At 39.4% G+C, this 22,408-nt stretch overlaps 1 protein-coding gene across 8 annotated transcripts in view; it reads right to left on the bottom strand.

Moving 5' to 3' along the window:
* SNX25 (sorting nexin 25) overlaps window positions 1-22,408 on the bottom strand; it is a 134,310-nt gene that overhangs the window by 27,992 nt on the left and 83,910 nt on the right. For all 8 annotated transcript variants that reach the window (XR_012381127.1, XM_073902307.1, XM_025886108.2 and 5 more), the window contains exons 7-9: window positions 16,477-16,658; window positions 3,555-3,686; window positions 919-1,191 (exon numbers count right to left, since the gene is read on the bottom strand). Coding sequence is in view for 7 of the 8 variants with exons in the window: in XM_073902307.1 (XP_073758408.1) it covers window positions 919-1,191; window positions 3,555-3,686; window positions 16,477-16,658 (587 nt within the window). In the remaining variant the exon portion in view is untranslated. The remainder of the gene's footprint in view (window positions 1-918; window positions 1,192-3,554; window positions 3,687-16,476; window positions 16,659-22,408) is intronic.

Here is a 22,408-nt window from a genome sequence, read left to right as displayed (position 1 = left end):
CTCTGAAGGAATGGGCGCCTGGGTGTCTCAGTTGGTTAAGCGACTGCCTTCGGCTCAGGTAATGATCCTGGAGTCCCGGGATCGAGTCCCACATCGGGCTCCCGGCTCAGTGGCGAGTCTGCTTCTCCCTCTGACCCTCTTCCCTCTCGTGCTCTCTGTCTCTCACTCTCTCTCTCTCAAATAAATAAAATCTTTAAAAAAAAAAAAAACTCTGAAGGAATGAATTTAACAACAGTTCAGATACTGACTTCAAATACCATCAAGAGCAAGCACTTGATTCCTCAGGGCTTGAGATATCACTGGGCAGAAAAAAACCCAAGATAAATTATCATCTTTCCATGTAGGGTGACTTAAAACATTTTGTTTTTCTTTGCATCTTCATAAATCTTAAAACTCACGTAAATCATTGATAGTAAATGACAGATGGCAACTGGGGTTCTCCCATTAAATGACAGTACACTTAAGAAAATCAGACTTCAGGTGTGGCTGAGCAAGGTTTTCTTTGGAACATCTTACTTACATCTGATTTTTTAAACTCCAAAATATTTCCTGTAACTCCTCCCACATTCTCTTTCTCTCCTCATTTCCCCATCCTTTGACTATTCCCAGGCCGCACTAAGTTCTGTGGATTCTCTTACCTGGCCTAAGCCACAAATGTCCCACCCACAGGCTTTCTGCCTTCACGTTTTCGGGGTATGTCTCAGGTAGGGAGGGGGCAGTGAGGTCTCTGACTCAACAGCAGGTGGTGGTAGTCAGCTGTTTATAAGAACAAGGGGAGGCGTGTGTGAGCTCCACTTACAGTCCTGTACATTAAAAGGTGAAGGGGCGCACCAAATTCGGCTTATACAGTATGAGCCCACCCGATCATATTCGAAGCTTAACCACTGAGAAGGGAGGAGAAAGTGAAAGGTGACTCACCAGTTCATCCTTGCTGGAAATCAACTGTGAGGCATGTTTCTCGTCCTCTTTTACCATCAGTTTCTCATATAGGTCACTGACAATAAATGAAGGGTAATACCTATCCTTTAGGGTCTCATAAACATCTCCCTGGATTTTGCAGAACACTTCAATACCTTTATTTCCTACAAGACACTGCTGGATTTCTTTATAAAGTGATTTTTCCACAGGTATTTCTTTGCTTTCCACAAAGAAATTCTGGTAAATTTCGCCAACTAATTGAGGGATTTCATTCTGAAAAACAGAAGGATGAAGAACAAGAAAGATAAGAAATTTGATCTCTGACAAAAAGGATTATCTTCAGAATTCTCTACATTTCAAAGCTGGAAGGAAGACGTGGAACGCACACTGGTACCAGTGGGGGTCTCTGGCTTTCGTGTGCACATTCAGAACCAAGGGGTAAGAGTCAGACCCTCAAAAGACAACTGGCTCCTTCAAATGAACACTTCAGTTGAATAGTTAACAAATGTAATTTCTTTGAAATGCTGGAAGGAGAAAAATGACAACAGTTCTCTTCTTGCAATGGACTCCTTCTCGTAAATCTGAATTCCACAGCTCAAATATCAGCTAAATTCAATTTGGCTTTTTAAAATCTAATATAAATCATTGGAAGTGCCATTTCTCACTCAAAAAAAAAAGTCAGTATTGTATAATTTAAGAAAACAAGAAAAATGTTCTTTCAGAATGATGATTTATTGCATTATAATCAAGCTTATATTAGATGGCTTAGTCTTAAACGTTACACTTAGGTCATAGCCAGCCTACTTTGCAAATTCAAGTATCTCTTCTGGTTAACATAATATTTATATTTCCTCTAGACACATCTCATTAACTCCAGGAATGTTATACAAAGTCTTCAACAGGAGTGAAAAATGAAGACAGGGGCGCCTGGGTGGCTGAGCGTCAACTCTTGGTTTCAGCTCAGATCATGATCTCTGGGTCTTAGGGCTCTGCCACTCAGTACAGAGTCTGCTGGAGATTATCTCCCTCTCCCTCCCCCTCTGCTCCTCCCCCTGCTCACACTCTCTCTCTAAAAAAAATAAATAAAATCTTTTTTTAAAAAATGAAGACAAACAACTTAACAAATGAAGACTGTGAATTCAACAAACATCCCAGGACTTTTACATCCAAATCAGTGTTGCCAGGTCAAAATAGCTAGTGTTGCATTTGACAAAGCTATATGCTCCTATTCCACTGAAATCTTTCAAACTGTTTTCAGTAGTTTAGAAAAGTTCTTTAGATTGCTGTTTGCAACATTCCTTTGAGCGCAGCCAAAAGTCATTTGGAATCAAGTCTAGTAAATAGAATATATAATAAAGTAGGCAAAAACAGTATTTGATAAAATGAGGTAATTTGTGGCTTACAAATTAACAATGAAAAGCAATGAAAAGCAAAATCTTCTAAGAAGATTTAAAAATACTATGAGAGTGAATTTAATTCCTTAACCAATGTAATTTGTGGGGCACCTGGGTGGCTCAGTCCGTTAAGCATCTGCCTTCAGCTCAGGTCATAAACCCAGAGTCCCAGAATGGAGCCCCATATCAGGGTCCCTGCTCAGCAGGAAGTCTGCTTCTCCCTCTGCCTCTGCCCCTCTCCCCACTCATGTTCTCTCTCTCTCCCTCTCTCTCTCAAATAAATAATCTTTTACAAAAACAAAAAACAAGGTAGTTTGTGATTTATGATGTATTTTAAGTTGGTATTCAGTTCTGCCAACACTCATATAAAGTGCAAATAGTAATTTAATGTACCTTTGTGCTTATTTTAATAAGCCTCTCAAAATATATGTATATGTTATACATAAATATACAAACATGTATATTTATAGACACATATAAACATACATATTTCACAGTCTTTAATCCTTAAATGTACTGAGACCTTGTCGAGTGCAAAACACAATGCTTACTGCTGGGGTTTTCATTGTAAGAGGCATCTATAACGAAAAATGTTCTTTTGTGTTTTGTAATTCAATCATATTTTATTTATTTTTTAAAAGATTTATTTATTTACTTACTTATTTATTTGAGAGAGAGAATCCACAAGCAGACTCCCCACTGTGCGCAGAGCCCAGCGTGGGGCTTGATCCCAGGACCCTGAGATCATGACCTGAGCCAAAACCAAGAGTCAGCCACTAAACCAACTGGACCACCTAAGCCCCATTAATTCAATCATATTTTAAATGAACTAAAAGAAGAACAGTTGTGTAAAATATGCACATGATGACATTAAAATAACAAGATTATGAGATGGAGGTGCAGATGACAAGATCAATTCATTATAACAGCAATGTGAATATATATATGTCTTTTTATAATGTGTTAAAAAAATAATTGCCTGAAAATAAATTCAATATTTTGGTACATTTATAAGTCACTTTTTCCCTTGACTACACATTCAAAAGCATCTTTTTTGTAAAATAAAATCTAATTTCATTTACTGTTAGGGGCTAGAACATAATTCCATTATTACGTTTGGTTTTAAAGAGTCTTTTAATGTATACTTATCTTACAGCTTCATTGAGAAACACAGACACAGCGTCTAACATGCACGTTTTCATCAGCGAGTGATTAATATTCCTTTGATGCTATATATACTACCTTGTTTGCACTCTTTAAATACTCCACAGACTCCCAAAAACTAATCAGAGCTCTCTTGTCCATCCTTTCCATGTATATTCGAAAGTGCTCTCGGTAGAAAGTACTAGCCAAGATATCTTCAAACTGAAGAATCTATTAAGGGAATTCAAGAAAAAAGTTTTTATTATCAGTTTACTTTAACTTCCAATGGATTAGTCTCTAAATCGGGGAGGGGACCTCATTTTTTAAGGTCATAGTCAGTATAATATGGTATTTCTCTCCACTTCCTAAATTTTAAATGGAAAAAGTTTATTAAAGATTCAAAATGTGCATATTCAATAAATACCAATTTTCAAATTAATCATCCACACATTCAGCAAAAGATCTATTTGGCATTTACTCTGTATCAGGCACATTTCTAGGAAATGAAACAGACAAAAATCCTTGCCCTGTGGGATATACTGCTAAAAGTAACAGATGCTCATAACAGAAAAATTGAAGAGAAATGTCTAAAAAAACCCAGGAGGCTAGAATCTAATAATTTGGCATTTTTGCCTTCCATCCGATCTTTATACAGCTGAGGAAAATGATTTTATATCTTGTTCGTTTACAGTATCATTTATTTTTTTCACAAATAACTTTACTTATTACCCCGATTCCCCAAATTTTACCACCTTTTAAAATCACATTCTCTCCCTGCTACACATGCACACACACGTACACACACATATGTGCACACCACCACCCCACAACCATACTAAAAAAAAAATAGTAAGCTGTAGACAAGATCAGCCTTTTACCATTGGATAAAGCCCGCATTCCTAAAGACAAGAATATTTTCTTATGTAAACAACGTATAATAATCAAAATAAGGAAATAAACATCAACACAGTACTATTAGCTAATCTGTCAGCCTCGTTCAGATTTATTTTAAAAATCTTTTGTAAGCATCATTTTAATTGGTTCTTAATATTACACTGTATGCATGTACCAAAATTACTCCTTTGTTTACCATTTTGCATGCTTACAGAAAAAGAAAAACCACATCTGGAGACACAGCGTGCACAATCTTGAGCATAGGTTGCCACAAGAGGAGAAAGCAGATCACCTTTGTAATTATTCATAACTCAATTCGTTACGAGAAATGCCTCAAATTAATTTAGAAGGAACTGAAGCCCTATATCCTTAGCTCTTAGTTAGGCTTAAAAAAAAAAAAAAGACATGTAAGTATAACTCAAATGCAATAAAAGAAAAACTTATGTTTTAAGATTCTTAAAATTTAAATTGTGGCAATTGGAATTTTTTTGGAAATGTTACCAGTAAGATCTTTCTACAATCAAGGGCACATGATCAATACAGATTCAACTCTTCTGCTGACAGTGAACCCTCAAGAGGTTTTGTGAACAGAAAGGCTCAGGCATTTTTCTAACAACTTCTGGTGACTAATTAAAGAAGACAGCCATCCCCTGCTACAGATCACTAGCAATTAGAGTCCATAAATGTTTCAGACAATTAGTATTTAGTTAGTTTACTAACTTTGGAAGATCACAGCATGTATTTATGTAAACCCTACCAGTAAAGCATTTTGAAGCACAAACTCTAACTGTACATGATACACAGAGGTTTCTAGGAACCCATATCAACTTTGGCTAGGGATAACAGATCACTCAGAGAGTTACCGATTTCTCATATAGGAAGAAGCCAAGCAGAAAGAGCATTCAACGAAATCTAAGGAAGTCTTCCCAGTATAAATTTTCCTTGAATCAAAATGAATTCTAAGTTAGATACAAAGTAATATTTGCAAAACCAAGTTCAAAACATCTTCTAAAATATTAGCCATTTTTAGATTTTTATTGTATCGGGCGCCTGGGTGGCTCAGTTGGTTAAGCGACTGCCTTCGGCTCAGGTCATGATCCTGGAGTCCCGGGATCGAGTCCCACATCAGGCTCCCTGCTCAGCGGGGAGTCTGCTTCTCCCTCTGACCCTCTTCCCTCTCATGCTCTCTATCTCTCATTCTCTCTCTCTCTCTCAAATAAATAAATAAAATCTTAAAAAATAAAAATAAATTAAAAAAATAAAAATAAAAATGTTATTGTATCTTATGAATAGTCTACGCTCAGTTCCGAAAGTACAAATATATATAAATAAATGATACCAAATATATCTCAAGAATAATTAAACATCTGATATATCTCTTACCTTGGCTGATGGATTAACCAAATTCTCTGCTCCATTTGTTTTCTTTCTCTCCTCTTGAAAGACAGAAGAGCATCTCACTGTGTAACACCTACACTAACGGTGTGGGTCGGGGTGAACAGGATGAGTAGATCGTATACTTCACAGTCAAATGTATTCATTTGAGATTAACTCAATCTCAATTCATTTGAGATTAACTAATTTCAGTAATTCTGAGATTTTTGTGTAAAAGTACAAAGAGAAGGGTGGGTAGGTCAAACTTGACACCACTACTAAAATCATTTTTTTAAACTATAGATGATATAATTAACATTCACTAAGGGCTTCCATTCAGCAAACATTGTGCTCTTAATTTATTTGTTAGTTCAGCCCTTTTCTTTTTGTCCTAAGACCCCTGGTAATTCTGGGAGGGATGCTACCACAGTCAATGGTCTCTACGTAGGAGACAAAATACTGTCCTAGTAGATATTACATGTACAAAAGGCCATGTAGCATTTCAGGCAGGAAGGCAGATTATTCCCTATTCCTCTTCAGGAATTTTTATTTATGCTTTTTCAGTCTCTCCCAGTCCAACTTGACCTGGTTTCATCATGCATATTTTGCAAACTTGGTTCTGTGTTTTGTGTGGGTTACTACCTCTTACCCAGCTAATTAATTTTTCTCCAGGAAAAGCACTCAGAAGTACCTCAGGGCTTTAGAGGAATAAACATGCTCCTAATGTACCCAACATGTTACCAAGAGTGACCCAGGACCAGGATTCTCTAGTTACAAACAGCCACAATATACTCCCGAGACTACCTCCAGCATACTAATGAGAATACGTAGAATTAGGATCTTGGGAATGGTGTTTTTATCCTAAAAGGAGAGATTACAATTGGATTTTTCTTACATCTATATCATCAGTAAACATACTCCCATAATAATCAATGCCAGTAATAATATTTAGTGAGTACTCATATACCATGTGGTGTACATATCCCATTATGTGCATTATTTAATGGTCACCACCCAAAGGGTACATAAAATTATCCTGATTTTACAAATGGAGTACAAAGAAGCGAACTTGTCCACAGTCAATCCCAGTAGATATAGGATTGAAAGCCAGGCTTTCCGACTCTAGCACAACTTCTCAACCATAATTAAACAGTTCCTCTCCTTAAGAAATTACCCAATTTGTGTTTGTAACAAACTACAAATAGTATGGAATTCAAGAAGGAAAGACGAATTTAGGAAAGATGCTCTACAAGAACTCCAGCAGAAACAGAAAGTCAGGGAATCTTCATATTCAAGTGCGGAGTCCTGAGCTACACTTGATGGTGTTCATTCTGGACGGGTCTTGGATCAAATACAAATTGATATGAAAACTGATCTTAGACAGTGGGTTGGAAGATGGGGGCGGAGTAGGAGGATCACAGGCTCACCTTGTGCCACAAACAAAACTAGATAACTTTCAAATCATCCTAAATGCCCCAGAAACTGACCTGAAGGCTGGCAGAACAAACTCCATAACTAAAGGTAGAGAATAAGTCACACTGAAGAAGGTAGGAAATGTGGACATGCTGCTTGGGAGAGAAATGGATCCTGGTGCTGTGGTGAGGAAGAAGCCAAGGCCACAGACAAGGATGAACGACAGGGGAAAACAAATCCCCATAGTAATTGGCTTAGAAAGTAAGAGGGGCCAAATTTCGTGACTTCTGGCAACCAGCGGGGCTTGAAACCTGGAGTTCTAAAGTGGACTGGGCTGGGACAGAGCCTGGAGGGGGCTGTGCTGCTCTCAGAAGGCCAGCAAACAACCTGCAGACGTACAGAATGGAAACAGAAATCTGAAGAGCACCCAGGGCACATAGTGGGGAGGTTATTCACTCATTTCGGAGTGTATCCCAGAGAGTCAGTGTTCATGGAGAGACCACACTGGGAACAAAGGAACTGGCCATATGCATCTCCCTCCCCGACCCCTCAGCGTAAGTGCAGGGCCACCTGCAGGAACGAGCACTATTCCCACACTCACTACCTAACCTGCTTATACAAACCACCCCTCAAACCTGTGCTGCAGTGGAACTGCCCCTCCCAGTCATGCTTGCCTCAGTCCCAGCACGGTAGGCCCCCTCCCCCAGAAGGCCAGCCCAAAACTCTGCTCACACCATGTGCCCCGACTCAGCAGTTTTGTAGTTCTGTTGGCAGTGGTGACAGGTCTCACTTCACAAGCAGACCGAGCACACCTGGTTAAAATGTACCACATTCAGGGCAGGGACCAAACACTGCCCACAACAGGCAAAGAGAGCCTCTCCAGATAACTGGCCTGAAGGATAAAGCAGCCAGGACAAAACAACAGAACACACACACCACATACTGGAGACACTCCCAGAAGCACCAGGTTTTGGGGAACAAGGGAGACTACATAGCAGGGCACTATAGGACCTCTTCTTCAGAAGGCCATTACCCTCAAGAACAGGAGATATAGCTGACTTTCCTAAAAGAGAGAAACAGGCAGAGATGTAGACAAAATGAGAAGATAGAAATTTATCCCAAAGAGGGTGCCTGGGTGGCTCAGTCAGTTAAGCATCTACCTTCAGCTCAGGTCATGATCTCAGGGTCCTGGGATCGAGCACCACATCAGGCTCCCTGCTCAGCAGGGAGTCTGCTCTCTCCTCCTGCCCCTCCCCTGGCACTCACTCACATGCTCTCTCTCTCTCTCTCTCTCTCTCTCTCTCTCTCTCTCTCTCTCTGTCTCAAATAAATAAATAAAATCTTTAAAAAAAAAAAAAAAAAGAAATTTATCCCAAATGAAAGAAGAGGACAAAGTCACAGCCAGAGAGTTAAGTGAAACAGATATCAGTAACATGTCTTTTGGAGTATTTAAAGCAATGATCATAAGGATACTCACTGACTTGAGAAAAGAGTGGAAGACATGAGTGTCTTTTATGTCTTACACAGAGATAAGGAATAACAAGCAGAAATAAAGGGCTCAATAAACAAAATGAGAAACATGCTTGAAAGAATGAACAGCAGGCTGGAAGAAGCAGAGGAAAAAATTAATGACCTAGAAGACAGAGCGATGGAAAGTAATCAAGGTGAACAAAAGAGGGTAAAAAGAATTACACAAAAAGTGAATAGGGAACTCAGTGACTCCATCAAATGTAGTAACATTTGTATTACAGGAGTCCCAGAAGAAGAAGAAAGAGAAAAAGGGGCAGAAAATTTATGTGAAGAAATAATACCTGAAAACTTCCTGAATGTGGAGAAGGAAACAGATATCCAGATTGAGAAGGCACAGAGAACCTCCAACAAAATCAACAAAAGCAGATCCATACCAAGACATATTGTAATTAAATTGGCAAAACATGTGATAAAAAACAAAGTTTAAAAGCAGTAAGACAAAAGAAGACAGTAAAACCCCATGAGGATATTAGGGGATTTTTCAGCAGAAACTTTCAAAGCCAGAAAGGCGTGGCATGATATATTCAAAGTCCTGAACAGAAAAATCTACAGCCAAGAATACTCTATCCAGCAAGGCTATCATTCAGAATAGGAGAGATGAGTTTCCCAGACAAACAAAAACTAAAGGAGTTCATGACCACTAAGCTAGCTCTGCAAGAAATATTAAAAGGCAAACTTTGAATAGAAAGGAGAGACCAAAAATGACAGTAGATAGGTAGGAAACACCAAAGCAGTAAAAATGAGTATTTCAGTATAAAACCAGTCAAGGAACTAACAAAAGGATGTAAAACATGATAACATATACCTAGAACATGGGGAGGAGAGAAATAAAGAATGGGTACAACTTAAATGACCATGAATTTAATATAGACTACTATATGCAGAAGAGGTTATATACAAACCTAATGGTAACCATATATCTAAAACCACTAATAAATACACAAAGAATAAGGAAAGAAATCCAAATATATCATTAAGGAAAATCAGAAACCATGAAAGAGAGAAAGACAAGAAAAGACCAGAGAAAATCTTCAGAAACAACCACAAAAGAAATAAAATGACAACAAATATCTATCAATAATTACTTTGAATGTAAATGGACTACACACTCCAATCAAAAGACATACTGTGACAGAATGGATAAAAAAACAAGACCCATCCATATGCTGCCTACGTGAGACTCATTTTAGACCTAAAGACACCTGCAAACTGAGGGGCGCCTGGGTGGCTCAGCCAGGTTGAACATCCAACTCTTGATTTCAGCTCAGGCCTTGATCTCAGGGTCATGAGTTCAAGCCCCACAATGGGCTCTACACCGGGCATGGAGCCTACTTTACAAAAAAAAATTACATATGCAGATTGAAAGTGAGGGGACAGAGAAATATCTATCATGCAAACAGATGTCAAAAGAAATCTGGAGTAGCAATACTTATATCAGACAAACTAGACTTTAAAACAAAGACTGTAACAAGAGACAAAGAAGGACACTGTATAATAAATGATAAAGGGGACAACCCAACAAGAAGATACAACAATTGTAAATATTTAATGCACCCAAATGGAAGCACCTAATATATAAAACAGTTAATAACAAACATAAAAGACTAATTGATGATAATACAGTAACAGTAGGGGACTTTAACTCCCTCCTTATATCAATGGACAGATCATCCAATCATAAAATCAACAGGGCTATGATGACACATTGGACCAGGTGGATTTAACAGATATATTCAGAATATTTTGTCCAAAACCAGCAGAATACACATTCTTTTCAGGAGCACATAGAACACTCTCCAGAACAGATCACATATCAGGCCTCAAAACAAGTCTCAATAAATTCAAAAAAAAGATCAAAGTTATATCATCCATCTTTTCTGACTACAATGCTATGCTAAATGCTACTGCTAAAACTAGAAATCAACCAAAGAAAAAATCTGTAAAGACCAAAATTACATGGAGGTTAAATAACATGCTACTAAACAATGGATGAGTCAACCAGGAAGTCAAAGAAGAAATAAGAAAAATATATAGAAATAAATGAAAATAAAACACAACAGCTCAAAACCTTGGGATGCAGCAAAAGCAGTTCTAAGAGGAAATATACAGCAATACAGGTCTACCTCAAAAAGCAAGAAAAATCTCAAATAAACAACTTAACCTTACACCTAAAGAACCTATAAAAAGAACAACAAATGAAACCTAAACCCAGAAGAAGGAAATAAGACTAGAGCAGAAATAAATGATATAGAATCTAAAACAAAAACAAAATAAAAACCAAATAACAAACAAAACCAATGGAACAGATCAATAAAACCAGGACCTGGTTCTTTGAAAAAAAATCAACAAAATTGACAAACCTCTAGCTAGATTTAACAAGAAAAAAAGAGAAAGAACTCAAAATCACAAATGAGAGAGGAGAAATAACAACCTATACCACAGAAATACAAATAATTACAAGGAATATTATGAAAAAATATGTGCCAACAAATTGGACAATATAGAAGAAATGGATAAATTCCTAGGAACATAGAAACTACCAAAACTGAAACAGGAAGAATTAGAAAATTTGAACACCAGCAAAGAGATTGAATCAGTAATCAAAAAACTCCCCAAAAAACAAAAGTCCAGGGCCTGATGGTTTCACAGGTGAATTCTACCAAACATTTAAAGAAGAGTTAATACCTATTCTTCTCAAACTATTCCAAAAAAATAGAACAGGAAAGAAAACTTCCAAATTCATTCTATGAGGACAGCATTATTCTGACACCAAAATCAGATAAAGACACCACTAAAAAGGAGAGCCATAGGCCAATATCCCTGATGAACACAGATGAAAAAATGCTCAAAATACTAGCTAAATGAATTCAACGATACATTAAAAAAAAAAAAAATCATCCACCACAATCAAATGGGATTTCTTCCTGGGTTGCAAGGGTGGTTCAACAGTCACCCAAAAAACACCCAACACCCAAAAAAACAAATAATCTAATTAAAAAATGGACAGAGACATGAAGAGACATTTCTCCAAAGAAGACATCCAGATGGCCAACAGACACATGAAAAGATGCTTATCACTTATTATCAGGGAAATGCAAATCAAAACTACTACATCACCTCACACCTGTCAAATTGGCTAAAAACAAAAACACATTGAAACAACAGGTGTTCATGAGGATGTGGGGAAAAAGGAAGCCTAGTGCACTGCTGGTAGGAGAGCAAACTGCGGAAAACAGTTTGGAGATTGCTCAAAAAGTTAAAAATAGAATTACCTTAGAATCCAATAATTGCACTACTGGGTATGTACCCAAAGAATACAAGAACACTAATTCAAGGGATACATGCACCCCGATGTTTATAGCAGCATTATTTACAATAGCCAAGAAATGGAAGCAGCCCAAGTAGCCACTGATTGATGAATGGGTAAAGAAGTAGTGTGTGTGTGTGTGTGTGTGTGTGTGTGAGTCGCATGCACGCACACACACATGTGCGAGTGTATAATGGAATATTACTCAGCCATAAAAAAGAGTGAAATCTTGCCATTTGCAAGGACGTGGATGGTGCTAGAGAGCATAATACTAAGTAAGATGAGCCAGTCAGAGAAAGACAAATACCATATGATTTTATTCCTATGTGGAAAACAAGTGAGCAATGGGAAGGAAAAAAAGAGACAGAGAAAGAGAGAAACCAAGAAACAGAAAACTGATGGCTACCAGAGGGAAGGGAGGTGCAGGAATGGGTTAAATAGTTGAGCACTGGGTGATGTGTAGAATCATGGAATCACTATATTGTGCACCTGAAACTAATATAACACTATATGTTAACTGGAAATAAAATAAAAACTTATATGTGGTTAAGGGGAAAAATGAAGGGGGGGAAATTGGAGGGGAAGATGAACCATGAGAAACTATGGACTCTGAGAAACAAACTGAGGGTTCTAGAGGGGAGCGGGGTGGGGGGATGGGTTAGCCTGGTGATGGGTATTAAAGAGGACACGTATTGAATGGAGCACTGGGTGTTATATGCAAACAATGAATCATGGAACACTACATCAAAAACTAATGATTTAATGTATGGTGATTAACATAACATAAAAAAAAAGATTGATCTTATCTATGTCTTGAATGTTTAATAGATTTCACCAGTGAAATAATCTGAGCCTGAAGTTCTCTTTGTGGGAAGGTTTTAAATTATAAATTCATTTATAATTGCTACTCAGATTTTCTATTTCTTTTTGAGTCAGTTCTAGTAATCTGTATTTCCAAAGGAATTGGTCTGTTTTATTTAAATTGTGAAATTTACTGACTTCAAATTGTTCATAATACTCCTTTGTTCTCCTTCTAATGCATGGAGGATCTATAGTGATGCCCCCTCTCTCATTCCTAATAATGGTAATTTGTGCCTTCTCTCTTCCTTTTGTCAGTCTAACTAGAGTGTATAATAGATCTTTTCAAAGAACTACCTTTCACTTTCATTGATTTTTCTCTGTTTTTCTGTTCTCTATTTCATTGATTTCTGTTGTTATACTATTTCCTCCCTTCTAGTTATTTTAGTTTTCATTTGTAGGTTCTTAAGGAGGAAGATCACTGATTTTAAACCTTTCTTCTTTTTTAACATAAGCATTAAAAAGTGTTTCCTTCTGAGAAGCCTGGGTGGTTCAGTCAAATGTCTGCCTTCAGCTTAGATTAGGATCCCGGACTCCTGAGATGGAGCCCCGGTATCAGGCTCCTCACTCAGTGGGCAGCCTGCTTCTCCCTCTCCCTCTGCCCTTCCCCTCTCCCCCCACTCATGCTTGCTCTGTCTCTCTCTCTCTCTCTCAAATAAAGAAATCTTAAAAAAAAAAAAAGTGTTTCCTTCTAAGTAGTCTTTACTGTATCCCACAAACATTAAGATGTTGTACATTCATTTTCATTCCCTTCAAACTAGTTTCTAATTTCCCTTATAATTTCTTGACTCAAGCCTTATTTAGATATACTGTTTAATTTAAAAATATTTGAGAATTTTCCAGATCTATTATTGATTTCCAATTCCATTTGGTCAGAGAACATCTGTATAATTTTAAACCTTTTAAATTTGTTGGGATTTGTCTTATTGCCCAGCAATATAGTCTTTCTTGGTGAATGTTCAATGTACACTTGAGAAGAATGTGTATTCTGTTGGTACTAGGTGGAATGTTCCAGAAATGTCCATTCGTTCCCATTGGTTATTACTGTTGTTCACATCTTCTATATCCTGATTTTTTGTTTATTTCTTCTATCAATTACTGAGAGGCAGGTGTTAGCATTTCCAATTATAAATAATTGTGGATCTTTTTTTCTCCTTTCAGTTCTGTCAGTTTTTGCTTCATGTATTTTTTTTTTTTTGAAAGAGAGAGAGAGAGCACAGTGAGTGGGGAGGGGGGACAGAGGGAGAGAGAGAATCTTAAGCAGGCTCCATGCCCAGCATGGAACCCAACTCAGGGCTCACTCTCACGACCCTGAGATCATGACAGCTGAAATCAAGAGTCAGACGCTTAACCAACTGAGCCACCCAGGTGCCCCGCTTCCTGCATTTTAAAGATCTCACTGATTGCATACAAATTTAGGATTATCATGCCTTCTTGATGAATTTACCCCTTTATCATAATGAAATGTTCTTCATCCCTGGTTATATTCCTTGTTCTGGTGTCTATTTCATCTGATGTTAATATTAACTACTTTAGATTTCTTATGCTTTGTGTTTACGTAAGCATGTCTTTTCCCCTCTTTTCACTTACAATCTGTCCCTTAATATTTAGTTTCTTATAGACAGCATATAATTCCTTCTTTTTATTTACTTAATCTCTTTCGTTGAATTGGGGGAATTCATCTAATTTTGAAGACTAGGTTCTGAAATAAAGTTGGGTGGTGATTTTTCTGGATCAAACATGATTAGGTTATAGCAAAACTCCTCTACCCATTTATGGCCCCAAACTAACCAAAATCTTACCTTTCGACTAGCAAACCATCATAAACATTAGAATTCTGTAATATTATCTGAGGCTTTCAGCCTGAAGCCTAACTGAAATAATTTTATTGAGCTTACACTGTTGCAACAGCAATAGGTTGCTCCTTTCCTAAATATCTGAAGAAACAAGTCAAAATGGAGCTAAAACCAGATTAAGTCTACTTCTAGTAAATACTGCCAGATAACATGTACTGAATTCACATTCAGTTCTAAAATGATCTTCTTTTATGTTTCTCAAGGTTTTCTTCTACCATAAGATCTAAAACCACATCATCTTTTGACTGCGTAGCAAGATACCAGAAGCATCTTCTAGGTATATATCTCTCATCTCTATTGGATCACTTTCCTTTCTATTTTATAATTACATAGGACTCTTTAAGAGCAGGGACTCCATCTTATTCCTTTTGTATTCTAGTACCTTGCACTGTAACTGAGAGACTGTAGACCCTCAATAAATGTCTGCTGAATGAATGAATGAATGAATACAGAGGACACAAGAAGAGAACTTTTTCTGTGACAAATGTGGCTGGAAATCTATTTGAGAGTCCAGAGGCTGAGGAGAAAAGGGAAGAAGGACAATATTCGACCTGCCAAATCCACTCTCTTGCCAACATTCACCAAAAGGTAAAATTTTTCACTTTGGACCACAAAGCCAAACTTGCAGAAAGGTGTATTTGCTAAGAGCAAAATAAACAGATCTCCAGCGGTAAGGAGAGACCCTTCTAGAAAACAAGAGCTACTTGGGGCTGCATTCATGCCACTTGTCCAAGATGTTGCAGACAACTATGGCTTCTGTTAGAGTTGGTCCAAAGTCAAGCATAAACTATCCTGAAGAGACTCTAATGGAGACTGGGCCACAAATAAGAAAAAAGGTCAAAGTTCATCTCTGGGATGAGGAGGAAGGGAAAAGTCACACATAGGCATCTGAAGCCAAACCAAGAACTGAATGAGAAAAGATCAAGAGACTAAAAGTCCAAATAAGTGAGGTTAGAAGCGGTAGCCAAAGTCAAATTATACTGATGGTAGCCTCTTTGTGGCTAAGTGCCATCTTAAAAAAGAGAAGTTTGGAGACTGCCTTGAAATCCTGTTCCCAATGGTACAAACAAGCTCCTCAGGGGGTACCACTGCTGTTTCCTTCAATCCTAGCATTCCCTGGGTCTTGGAAGACAAGCTTGGGTCCTTGAGAGTAAGAACAGGTACTGAGGTAGGGCTAGGACACTTTCCTAAGCTCCATGAGCTGAGGACCCCGTTTGAGACAGTCCAAAGTTTTGTTGTAAAAACAGTTGCTGACATATTATGGCTCAGGGAGAAAACACTCAGATTGTGACGCAACTAGATCTGGGTTTTTATCTAGTTCTGCCTCTTTCCACCTGGCCTTAGGTAATTTACTTAAACCACTGTGCTTCTTCACCTGTAAAATGGAAATATCAAGAAATTCAAATTTCATTGAATTGTGGTGAGAGCTAAGTAAAATAACTTATAAGATACCTTCTATTCCATAGGTGGCTAGTTCTATCCAGCTGATAGTGGGCAACTCAGTTGGGTCATTGTAAGTGTAAGTGTGTGCCTCGGGGTTTGTGGGTTAGGAAAAAACACACGGGCACACACACACACACACCCTCCATGCCTACATATCTTACCTATTACCATTCACAGAAGTCAAGGACACCAAGTAATATAGCTCTTTGTGAGCAAACATGTGAGTCTCTGTTCTGGAACATAGGTCTTATGTTAAATACCAAAAAGTTAAAAGACTGGATGGGAGATTACATGAGTGTTTATAACTAACATGAAATGGTCAAAACAAGGAACCACAAAGTTCTACCTTCTGGCTTTGAGGCCCTTCTCCCTCGTCCAAGGTCCCCTCGTCTTGCTGGTCATAGGCAGGACCTCCCAGGATTCGGATTCTCTTCTCACACTGCTTCTTTGCCACAGTCAGTTGGTTAATGTACCTTTTCATATTCCTGGCCCTTAGGAGATCAGCTTTCATTGCAGCAGTTTCTTTACCTTGAATGGGGTGGATGGACAGGACCCAGTCAGAGGACAAGGTAGAAAAAGGGGAACGTAACAACTCTGAACGAGACTGGTGTCTGACATGGTAAATTTTGAACAGTGGATACTAAAGAAGAGAATTCATGCTAAACACACACACACACATCTATATACCCTCAAAGAGAAGTACCATTAATTTCTAAACATACCAGTGAAAAATCCTACTCGGGTATAAAACATTTTTTTTTTAAAAACCTCACCTGTACACATAAACTCACAATCGATGTGCATGTGTGTATGTGTATTTAAATATACGTACATATCATGTATGCAGAGTCATTCCCAAGCATGCAGTGAGTGCTCACTGTGTGTCAGGCACTGGCTAGTAGGCATTTGGGACTCAAGACCAATTGTTAAAATCTCATGGAACTTAAAGCCTAGCCAAGGCAGAAATCCAAAGACAGCAGTAGCAATTATGAGCAGATAGGGGCTACAAAGAAAATGTGCAGGTATCCTTGAGCTGCTTGACCAGTGCTTCTGACCCAGGTTTCCCTGAGCAAATTACACTCAAATGAAATGAAGAAGGAGTGGAATGTGGCGCCCAGAGAGAGCAGCAAGTGTGAAAAGTGAAAGCCGCGAGGCAGGAAGGAGAGAGCCTAGGAGGACCTGGAAGAACCCGTGCAGCAGATGCAAGGGGGAGATAGTGATCCAAAGTAAATGTGGAGGAGAAAGGAGCCAAGAGACACAAAGCCATTTAGTCCATAGGAACAACTTCGGTTTTTAGCTCAACAGCACTGGGCAGCTTCTAATGGGTTTTAAGCAGGAGTATGTCATAAATGGGTTTGCATTTTTAAAGATTATACAGGAAGGATAAAAACATAAATAATTGGAAGGCAAAAGACTGCAAAAAGGGAAACCAGCTGAAGACCCCTGCAGTAACCCAGGAGGCAGGTGCCTAAACCAGGGTCACGGCAACGGCAGGAGAGAGGACTGGAAGGATCTGAGAACGATTTATAAAGAGAACTAACAGGACCCTGTGATTGACCAGAGAGGGGAGAGGGTAGGCGGCTGAGGAATGTAAAGAAAACAGAGGTATCGAAGATGCTCCCAAGTTTCTGCCATGAGCAGCCATGGAGGTGGTGGGGCCAGTTATGAACCAGGGAACATTACAGAAAAAAACAGGTTTATGAAAGATCTTAAATTCAGCTGTGGACAATGTGGCAGATGATATTTGCCAAAGGTGCTCACAAGATCTCTCATCTCACCTGCTCTTTTTGTCAATGTTACTGTGACAATCTCCCTCTGAGAAGGAGGGTACGTGTTCCATTTTCCTGAACACAGGTGGGTTTGTGATTACAGAGGAAGCGAACCCATGACTTCCGAAGCTAGATCGTAAAAGGCCACACACTTGAAGCCCTGAGCCAGCCACCTGGTAAGTCGTCCACCAGCCAGGAGGCCTCTGTGCTTTGAGGAGGCCTAATCAGTCATTGGAGGGATCTACATGGAGAGGTCCCCCAGACCACAGCCCTGGCTGGACCTCGGCTCACAACCAGCACCAGCTTGGCACCATGCACATACACCATCTTGAAGGTGAGGCATCCAGCCACAGTCAAGCAGAGAAGAGTCATCCCTGCCAAACCTGCTCAAACTGCCAATTTGTGTACAAAAGAAATGACTATTGTTGAAGACACTGCATTTTGGGGTGGTTTTGTTACACAGCAAAAGAACAGGCAAACTGAGTTTGAGGGCATTTGGCTACCTGAGCAGAGATGCAAGGTGTGGAGTTGAGAAGTATTCAGCATCGGTCGATGGTAACTCAAGTCACAGGAGTAGGTGAGACAACCCAGGAGGAGATAAAATGGTCCCAGTACAGAATCTATGTAAACCCTACATTTAATAGTGAGAAAGAAGAAGCAGAGCTAGCAAAGGAGATGGTGAAGGAGAGACAGGAGAATGTGAGTGTGTGGTTTACAGAGAAGCCAAAGAAGGAATTTCAGCAACACAGGAAAAACAGTATCTCGTGTGTGCTACTGCACAGTCTCCCAGCTGGTCACCATGCTGTCTCCTTCGTCTCCCCTTCAGTCTTTGTCAGCACGGCAGCCAAGGCTAACCTGTTTAACCTACCAACCCGATCACATCATTCCCCTGCTCAGAACCTGCCCCCACGCCCCCATTTCACCCTCAGCAAAAGGCGAGGCTCTTTCAGGGAGACAGAGGCCCTACACACTCCAGCCTCATCCTGACTCTCCACAGTAAACATACCGGTTTCCTTACGGGCTCTTGTTGTTTTTGTTTTTTTTTTAAGATTTTATGTATGTATTTGACAGAGAGAGATACAGCGAGAGAGGGAACACAAGCAGAGGGAGTGGGAGAGGGAGAAGCAGGCTTCCCGCGGAGCAGGGACCCCGATGCAGGGCTCGATCCCAGGACCCTGGGGTCATGACCCGAGCCGAGGGCAGATGCTTAACCGACTGAGCCACGCAGGCACCCCTCTTGCCTTTTTTAAATAACAGCTTTATTGAGATACACTTCACAGACTATACGATTCACCTTATTTAAAGTGTACAATTTAACTTCTTTTAGTATATTTACAGACTGTGCAGCCGTCACCACAATCACTTTTTTAGAAGATTCTCATCACCCTCGGAAGAAGCCAGGTACCCATTAGCAGTCACCCAACCCTCTCAGCCCTGGGCATTTTTATGGGGGCTTTCTCTATGGATTTGCCTATTCTGGACATTTCATGTAATACGTGGTCTTTGGTGACGAGCTTCCTGAACACGCTGGTGGTTCCCTACTCAGGGCTTTCTCATGCCTTCCCTCAGGGAGGCCCTTTCATCCACCCCGGGATCTGCAGGGCTCACTTCCTCACCTCCCTCAGATCCTCAGTTCAGGTCTCGGGGGAGCCTTCCCTAGGTACCCTATTTCTAACTGCAACCCCCAGCCTACAACACTGCTTTTCTCCCTCTCTGCTTTACTTTCTCCATAGCACCTATAACCACACTTATATTCGACTTATTTATCCTGTAAGTAGGTCCTCATCAAGGTTGGCATTTTGCTTATTTATACACTATTATATCTCCAGCACCTATAACAGTGCCTGGCAACACAGTGGAAACTCATTAAATATTTGTTGAAATGGATGAATGAGCTGTGTCAAGTATTCCTGAGCTGTCAACAACCATAGAGCTAACATTTCACTAGGTGCTTATTACTATGTCTCAGGTATTGTGCTTCTCTAGAACTTGGGCTCTGAAGGAGAGAAACAGAGTACCCTCACCTCCCATTCTTCACTCTACTGCAACAACATGGTTTCTCTCCCTTCTCCCCACCAAATCTGCCATTGCCAGTCACTGACGACATCCATGTTAAGTACAGTGGAGAGTTTTCAGTAGCGTCTGGAATCAGACTTAAATTTGAATTCTGGCTGTGTCACTTAGGAGTTACACGGTCTTAGCAAGAATTTGTTTTTTAAGATTTGATTCAAAAACATTTATAATGGTATGTTTCCTTATGTTAGCATTATACAATTTCAAGTAAAAACAAAAAACTTATATAATATTAATTTCCAAAATGACTAAATATTTAGTCATTTCCTTGTGGAGGATGGACAGGCTTTGCATACACAACATGGAGGCAGGATTGGGATTGAGGGAAGGCTTTTTTTTTTTTTTTTTTTAATGGGAGAGAGATGAGCTGGTTTTAATGCTGATGAGAAGGAATCAGTTAAGATAGAAGGAGAAGTGACAGATGGAGAGAGGCATCCAGAGGACAGGTAAATGGATCAGCTTTGGAAAGAGGCCACGTCCTCCACCACAGTAACACAGAAGGCAGAAGAGATGGGATACATACAAAGCAAGTTTGAAGACTGGTGGTTGGAAGGTAGGGCGGTTCCCCTCATATGGTCTCCGTTTCCTTGAAGTAGTGAGTAAGGTTATCTGCTTACAGGGAGATAAGTAAAAAGGGCAATTGGTCAGAGGCCTGCACAAAGTGGGGAAGTGGGAAATCCTCTATGGAACGCAGAGGAGAAGCTCACTTCAGAAACAATGAGATTGTTTCAGGCAATGTTCAGGGCCTAAGTGACCACTAGATAAATATAAATATACCTAGGCAGGTAGATCACACCTTCTGAAGGTGAGTTATAATGTGCTCGGCTTAGATCGGAACTACCCATATTAAAGAAGGGAGTCTGGGTTCTGCTTCTTCGTGCCCCTCAAACTGTTTTATAGAACACTTTGTAATGTTTTATAGAACTAAGTAATATTTTAGAGAACTTTGCCAGACACCTCCAATCCCTAGGATGATCATTACCTCTCTCATGTCCCACTTAGTCAATTTGTGCACATGCCTAAAACAGTACCTAGGCAAGCTGAACAAATTACTGAAAAACTTCGGTGAGTACCACAAAACATTTTATCTTTCAGAAGCAGATTTTTTCTGTACTTAGCACAGAGGGTAATAGGTAGACTTCAGGTCAACAGATGGCTTTGTTCCAGAGGGTCTGTCAGATATTACAGGATGACTTTTCTGTATGTGTGCTGAGGAGATGCTTTCATTTGACTTTAATAATAGTTTCTCAACTTGTCCTATGCTTGGCTGATAGGCCCGGACCAAGGAACTCATTAACTCAATGTTAATAATAATAATGAGGATAATCTCAAGAGGAAAAAATAGTAATTCAGAGTCCCCTTAGTGGGAAGATAAAGGTAAATGTAAGTCTGCCTCCAAATCAGTCTAGGACAAACTAGGATGCTTTCTGTGTGTACCGAAACAAACACATGCTTGGAAGAGCTAACTTTTCAGAAAAAAATATTTTCATTTTTAAAACATACATCTTTAAAATCTAAATTTTACACATTTTTTTTAAAGATTTTATTTATTTATTTGACAGAGTACAAGCAGGGGGAGCAGCAGGCAGAGGAAGAAGCAGGCTCTCCGCTGAACAAGGAGCCCGACGTGGGGCTTGATCCCAGGACCCTGGGACCATGACCTGAGCTGAAGGCAGACGTTTAACAGATTGAGCCACCCAGGCATCCCTATTTTACACATATTTAAAATACCCTAAAGTTTGGGAACAAAATAATTGCCTTTTATAAAATAAATCTAGACCACAGTTTTAATTTGGGGTTAAAATAGGCTAGTAAAGACACATATATAGGAAGAAATTGACACACATTTATCAACAACCAAATTCTTCCCTTAAGAAAGCATAAAAACTTTTCTAAAAGCACAAAAACTAGAAGCAAATTCCAAAAGGAAGGAAGAAAGAGAATAAACCCTCATCTAAAACCCAGCTGCAGGGCTGAGAAGAATATTCTCGTGTTCTACTTGAATGTCGCCTGCTCACGTGAATACAATGCCATTGTCTGATCACAAAGCTTGTTGCTAACGAATTTGACAGCAGCTTGTAGCTTAGGCAATTCTGTTTATTTCTGCCTCAGAAAACTAATACCACGTTCACTGCTAAATGACTAACATGGAACTTATGCAGCCCGCGTGTGTGTCGTGCCAAAATCCTTGTAAGTCCAGCGATGCAGATGAATATGCTCTGTGACCTGAAAACCCATTCAGTCAGGAAGTATTTATGCCACGAAAAGTATAGGCCAGTGGGCATGTGACAACACACTGTGGCCCAGCTCAAGCCAGATTCACATGGCTGGCTCTCTGTCGCGCGTTAGGGAACACTGGGCATTGTTACAAGCCGGTGAATCACACAACTGTTTGACCTAGCTTTAAAAAGAAGCCAAGAAGATAAACAGAGGCAG

The sequence above is a fragment of the Callorhinus ursinus genome, unplaced genomic scaffold (genome assembly GCF_003265705.2).
Source record: "Callorhinus ursinus isolate GAN/ISIS: 27379988/994484 unplaced genomic scaffold, GSC_fseal_2.0 scaffold17, whole genome shotgun sequence".
Taxonomy (NCBI): domain Eukaryota; kingdom Metazoa; phylum Chordata; class Mammalia; order Carnivora; family Otariidae; genus Callorhinus; species Callorhinus ursinus.
Note: the sequence above shows the minus strand (reverse complement) of the source record. Positions and strands in the feature narration are given on the sequence as shown.